The sequence below is a fragment of the Nothoprocta perdicaria genome, unplaced genomic scaffold (genome assembly GCF_003342845.1).
Source record: "Nothoprocta perdicaria isolate Ctin4 unplaced genomic scaffold, notPer1 scaffold_460, whole genome shotgun sequence".
In the NCBI taxonomy this organism is placed as follows: Eukaryota; Metazoa; Chordata; class Aves; order Tinamiformes; family Tinamidae; genus Nothoprocta; species Nothoprocta perdicaria.
In genome coordinates, this window is record NW_020455711.1 from 25,170 (window position 1) to 31,219 (window position 6,050).

At 45.5% G+C, this 6,050-nt stretch overlaps 1 protein-coding gene across 2 annotated transcripts in view; it reads right to left on the reverse strand.

Annotated features, from left to right (window-relative positions):
- The window catches only part of TCF20 (transcription factor 20), a 62,047-nt gene that overhangs the window by 11,318 nt on the left and 44,679 nt on the right, over positions 1-6,050 (reverse strand). For both annotated transcript variants that reach the window (XM_026046933.1, XM_026046932.1), the window contains exon 3: positions 4,405-4,498. In XM_026046933.1, the coding sequence (XP_025902718.1) occupies positions 4,405-4,498 (94 nt within the window). The remainder of the gene's footprint in view (positions 1-4,404; positions 4,499-6,050) is intronic.

Genomic DNA, 6,050 nt, shown 5'->3' on the forward strand with positions numbered 1-6,050 from the left:
CCAGCCGGCAAGGCCGGAGCCCAGCATGGAGCCAGCCGGCAAGGCTGGAGCCCAGCGCGGAGCCAGCCGGCAAGGCCGGAGCCCAGCGTGGAACCAGCCGGCAAGGCCGGAGCCCAGCGCGGAGCCAGCCGGCAAGGCCGGAGCCAGCACCGGAGCGCAGAGCGGGCCGCAGCAGGCTCCGGTCTGCGCCCTGAACAGCCACCCGCACAAGCCCTGGAGCCTTCTGAAATCCCCAGAAAAGGGAGCTTCGTTCCCCACCCTGTCCTCGTTTCTTAGTTTTATTATGTATGGAGCTAAACTATTCAGGACCTCTATGTTAAAAAAAAAAAGAAAACACAAAGATTTACAACTAAACTAGTTTTAAATCTTCTGTTGGATACAAGCCAAATCTATCCATAAGATTGATACAGCGACGTAATTGCAAGTCACTGAAGGAATTTTGAGGCACTGCACTCTCCAGCCCCTCACCAGGACCRAAGGTCCCTCAAAGGGGGCACAGTAGCGAGGAAGGGCCTAACCTGCAACGCGCAGCGATGCTGCGGGAAGAAGGCGCCTCAGCTGCCAGTGCCAGCGCCCGGGACCACGGCGAGACACGGACACTGTCCCTGCCAGGGCACGRCCACCTCCAGGGCTACGACAGCAACTCTGGCAAATGTTAAGGGCTCTCGACCTCCCCAAGAAGGGTTTTCTTATTTTTAAGATGCAAAGAAAGAGCGATCCATCGTCCACATGCCTGAGTGCCCTTGTGAACGCCAGCACAAGCTTCTGGAGACCCAGGAGGACCAGGAGGGATGCCAGACTCCCCAGCAGAGCAGGGCACCAGCAGCCTGCACCGCAGGGCAGCCAGCTGCAAAGCAGCCTCCTAGAGAGCTCAAGGGGCTTCAGAAACACCACAGCAGTACCGGCTTTATGGGCAGGTAGCTGGCAGAGAAAAGAAGACTAACTGCTGAGTTGCCTCTCAAGGAAGCGTAGGTTTTCTACTTTGGCATAACTGGAAATGAAATGCTATTCCATAAAGTGTATTTCTTTTATATAGATTTATTAGAAGAGAGGTTATGGCTTGATTATTCCCACAGATAACAACTGCAAACACGGTCTTTCCCTGTCAGGACACCAGGCTGAAATGTTGAAAATGAAAATCTCTTTCAAGCTGAGTTTTTTTATTTGTTTTGGTTGAAGACCTCAGCTAAAGCAGTCTAACCATTTCCTTAAGACTCTTTCTCGGAAAAAATTACTTTGTCTGTGTTACATATCCCAGCAATTTCTTTTTTTTTTTTCAGAAAAAAGTACTTCCACCATTCCTTGATTTGTGGCAGGAACCTGAGCTCTAGCTGTGGCATATCCTTGCCAACTGAATGCCAAAGCAAAGTAACCCTTTGTAAGGAGACAAGAGCATCTTAATTTGCACATCCTAGGAGAGGCTTCATATATTTTATTACCTAGATGCTTTGAAGACTTCACCAAATATGTTTTTGCTTGAGGATGAGCAGGTCTTTCCTGTAAATGAACCTCTGGTCTCAGACTGAGGTCGTAAGGGGACACTTTTAAGGCTTAGGCAGCCTGAATACAGGAGGTGACCATTTCAAAACAGCAAAATGTTTTGGTCCAGAAAGCAGCCCAGAAGGCCACTGAGAAAACAAATTTGTGACTGGAAAAGGCGCTGAGGCCAGAAGAATGAGGAGGCTACAGCTAGCGGAGGCTGGGAGCAGGGGAACACGGAGGAGCAGGATCAGATGCACACAATGCTGCAGAGTGAGAGGGGAGAGTGATGCCAAATCCGAGGGGAGTAAACGGGAGCAGCTGCTCTGGGAGAGAGCCAGCAGAAGGAGGCCAAGGCTGAATCGGGACTCACTCTGCCACCAGACTGCACACTAACAACGAGGGGATAAGGCAYGGGAGAGGGAGAGCGATCAGCCCTCGGCTCAGCATGCAGGGCCAAGTGTGACAAGGAGCTGGGTTAGGAGAACTGCCCTGGATTAAGAAGCTCCAAGAGAAAAAGGGGGATTAAGAACAATAAAGAGAGAGCGATGTATGAGCAGAGAGACGGGAGTGAGAATGGCAGCTAGCAAACAGAGCAAAGGACAGATCAGAAAGGAGGAGGGAGAACTGGCTCTTACAGAGACTGGAGTAAGAAACCTGAGAAAGGGAACCTGACACCTGCTAGATGACAGTCAGAGTGGAGAAGATACAGGACAAGGGCAGCCTGAAGAAGAAGAAACAGAAGGGAAAAGCATAATGAAACAGAGAGGAGTCTTTGTACTCACCAGATCATACTCTGCCTGGAGTGAAATGAAAGATTCACGAGTTTTACCATTCCTCTGCTATTAATTAAATCTGCCTGGGAAACTCACAAGTGAAGTATCCCATCTCCCAGCAGCTCCAGCCCACACACTGGCCTGTGATTTGTTAGTGCCCCGTTACCCCATGGGGAGGCTCTGGCTTGGAATAATGCAGGTGGACACAGGGCCACATGACAAGGGACATCTTGGGATAGAATGTGAAATAAAACCAAAGGCGGTGAGTGCAGCCTTGGAACTTGCACACAAAAAGCTATGCCAGGAAAGAAAAACCCCAAAGGTTGCAATGTCATGTCCACTGTTAGGAAATGCCAACTTAATTTAGCCTTCTTATTTTAGCCTTCTTATATATATATTTAACATGCCTTTAATAATATGATCATACAAAGATTTGCTTTTTATTTTTTTTTTCCCACAGGACTGCCTCTTCATTGCATGGAACTGCTCTTGGGAATCAGCCAGACTCTCCTCTTGGGGCTCCTATCCCATTTGTTGAGGAAGCCAGAAGGATGTGGAGTTAATAAAGAACATAACTTCTGAAGAAAAAACATTATCTTAATACTGATACCTATATTTAGAATAGGGAAAATGCTCCCTACTGAACTAATTCAAATCAAGCACCTCAACTTATTGGGCACATGCACTATAATTTAATTTCTATTAATGCAACATTTAGAAGGCCAGCTTAGGGACCCGAAACACATTACTCAACACAATATAAAAGCAGAATTGATGATCCTGTCTCTCAGATGTCTTGAAAAAATAAGATTGTTTGCAAACAACTAGGCATCACAGCGATGGACATCACAGAATATTTCACACAAGAGGGAGTAATACGCAGTATGTAACATATGTTGTATAAGATATAACTAAGGACCTGCCATCCACACTGTGGTATGAGCACCATTGCACCACAGCAATAATTTCATTAAAAAGCATTTTTTAGCGTTCCAACAGGGGGGGATTTCACGCTAGGAGGTGCACCTCAGTCATTCAGAAACGCCAGTACCTTTTTCAAATATGGTAAAATTCAAAAGACAGCCTGAAATAGCAGGGAAAGCAAGTAGGCTGCTGTAGAAGAGGCAGGATAACAAACAGGATGTTTCAACCATATGCCAGTCAGGAGGAACCACCCTGAATCCTCCTTGCTATGAGACTTTCTTTTGGATGAAACATGATAGCAGAAGTGAATTACAGTGGACTGGAATCACAGGCCATTATTCATTCCGACCTGGGATCTGCCTCCATGAGAAACTTTCACTCTTAAAAAATGCCAACTCACCAGCCTCAGGCTCCCGGCTGGAAATAATTTAAAACACACAGTATTTTTCATTAGTTGTGATGACACGGCTCAAATGGCACTGCTCTCTACCTTCCCCTTGCAGCTCAAAGGCAAGCACTTGTGGAGAAATGCATGACCCAAACCCTTCCCTCTACTTTAATTCCTAGACTTTTAATAATAGCAAYGTTATGAGGAAGGTTTCACTTGCAACCAGCCATCCTGTCTCTACAACACGTGTTCACATGAGGTGGGCAATAGAGTCTTACAAGTAAATGCACTCACAGGACTCTAATCCCTTTCTCTGATCGCTCCCATAAGAGGATACCAAACCATTAGTTTGCCTATGGATTTTAAAAAATTAAAGCAGCTACTCAAAGACTCTACGAAATGACACTGCAGAGGGAGAAGGAAGGTTCTGCTGTGAGTGAGAATTATTAGCAGATGATTCTACAAATACTTTGTCTTGAAATCATTCCTTGGCCTATCCATAGCAGCGCATTCCTGAAAGATGAAACATCTTTCAGGTTACTTCCAACCTTTCAACCAGGTGTGTATTTTTCATAGGAAGCAGATGGCCACTTTTCACGCTGGAGCCAAACTTCAGTTGCTGGAGTTGCATTCCACAAAATGCTCTTCTGTACTTCAAGCAGATTCTTTTCATTACATGCTTCATCTTGCCCCAAAGCTCTACTGCACACTTCTTATCTGCTGCCATTTTTCACCCTTTATATCACCACACAACAAACTTGTGAAGTACCTTAGAATTATTCAGTGCCACATGCTTTGAATAAACACAAAACCCAGTTGCACTGGGGTTGTTCTTACCTGCATCGATGGCACATGGGTAATGGTATCGGAAGGAGCAGCCTTTGTTGTAGCAGCCTAAGGTGGCTCCTGGTTCCTGGCAATGGGAACATTTCTGAAAGGGAAACCCGACAAATAACCGTGAGTACTGTAATGATCCTTCCAAATACCCGCATTTTCCTGGAAAATGTGTCACCCTGGAAAATTTATCATCTAGGTTTCAGCACAGATTTCTTGAGTTTCAGAAGGGTAGGCTAAAATCTTCACACACCATAGAGAGAAGCATTTTCAATAAAGGCAACACAAGCTTTTCAGCTGCACTGACTGGTAAAGCGCAGCCATGAAACAGAACTTGGAACATACCTCAAATCCGTTCCACCGGCCCATGCTTCAGTACCTGATGACGACATCAGTGTCACAATTGGAGGAAAAGAACTTTTATGAATCTACAACAGCTTTAAAATGAGAATGAGCATGACAGGGAATAATTTAGAAGACATCATTAGTATAAAACTAATTTGGTTGCATCATTTTCACCATCACTAGTACTCTAGGAAGATCAAGGCTAAGCTGAACATTATTTTTTCACATGAGATCAAAAATGGTTTACTGAGAGCAAGGAAAGATCAGGGGAAACTACCTCGCTGTCAAAAAAATGGCTCATCTCCAAAAGAAATGCCTGCGGTGCTATAAAGATGCTCCTACATTTCTTTTCAAAGTGGTAGGACTTATCTGATGAGCATGTGCAATTTCCATTACATTATTCCTATTATTTCAACTGGTCGAAGAGATTCTTAATCACATTACCAGAGAGATGTGAAGGCAGCAGCGTGAAAGCCGCTCAGTCACTTCCTTCATCAGGAATGACTTTAAAGAAGTGAGCCCACAGCACAACACATTCAAACAGGAACTTTATTTCTTGAATGTAAAAGATAAGCGTTGCCATTAACTAATCCAAGATTTTGAAAAAAGCTGATTTCTCTTTTGTTGGTGGTTTATTTTCTGCTCAAAAGAGAAAGGACGAAGCTCCATGACTGGCAGAATSTACTGAAGGCTAAGAGCCTACCACTACTTGAAGTGCAATAAGGGGACCGACAGGGAAAGAATAGGTGACCTAGGGGAACTTTTTTGSTCACAGCTAAGAAACACCAGTAATTTCAAGCCTGCGTGATTGGCGGCCATCTGGACACAGTCCAGGTGCTTTAGGTGACCCTCTCTGAGCAGGAAGGTTGCACTAGATGGTCTCTGGATCATCTTCCAACCTCAACCATCCTGCGACTCTGTGACACCAGAATAAGCCCTTGTACAACTGCTATAAACCACCCTGAATTCAGCCTATGAAGCAGTTGCCTTTGGGTCACYGATTGCACACAGACAGATGAGGGTATCATCCACAAACTGTTCTTTCTTCCTTATTGGAAGAGCTGGCATCCAACTGTATGTGTTCCACCAACCCAGCAAGCAGGCTGGACCAACATGCTCGGACCAGCAGCGCCCGTGGCACCRCACAAAGCCCGGATTTTCTATAAGCTCACGTGCCAGGATGGCCACATCAGCCAGATGAGGCTTCTTCAAGTCCCTCATTAAAACCTGTGTGGCAGTAGAGGTCTGCAGAATATGTAAAGCCAAGGCAAGAGTCACAGAAATCCCTCAGTTTGCAAAATAAC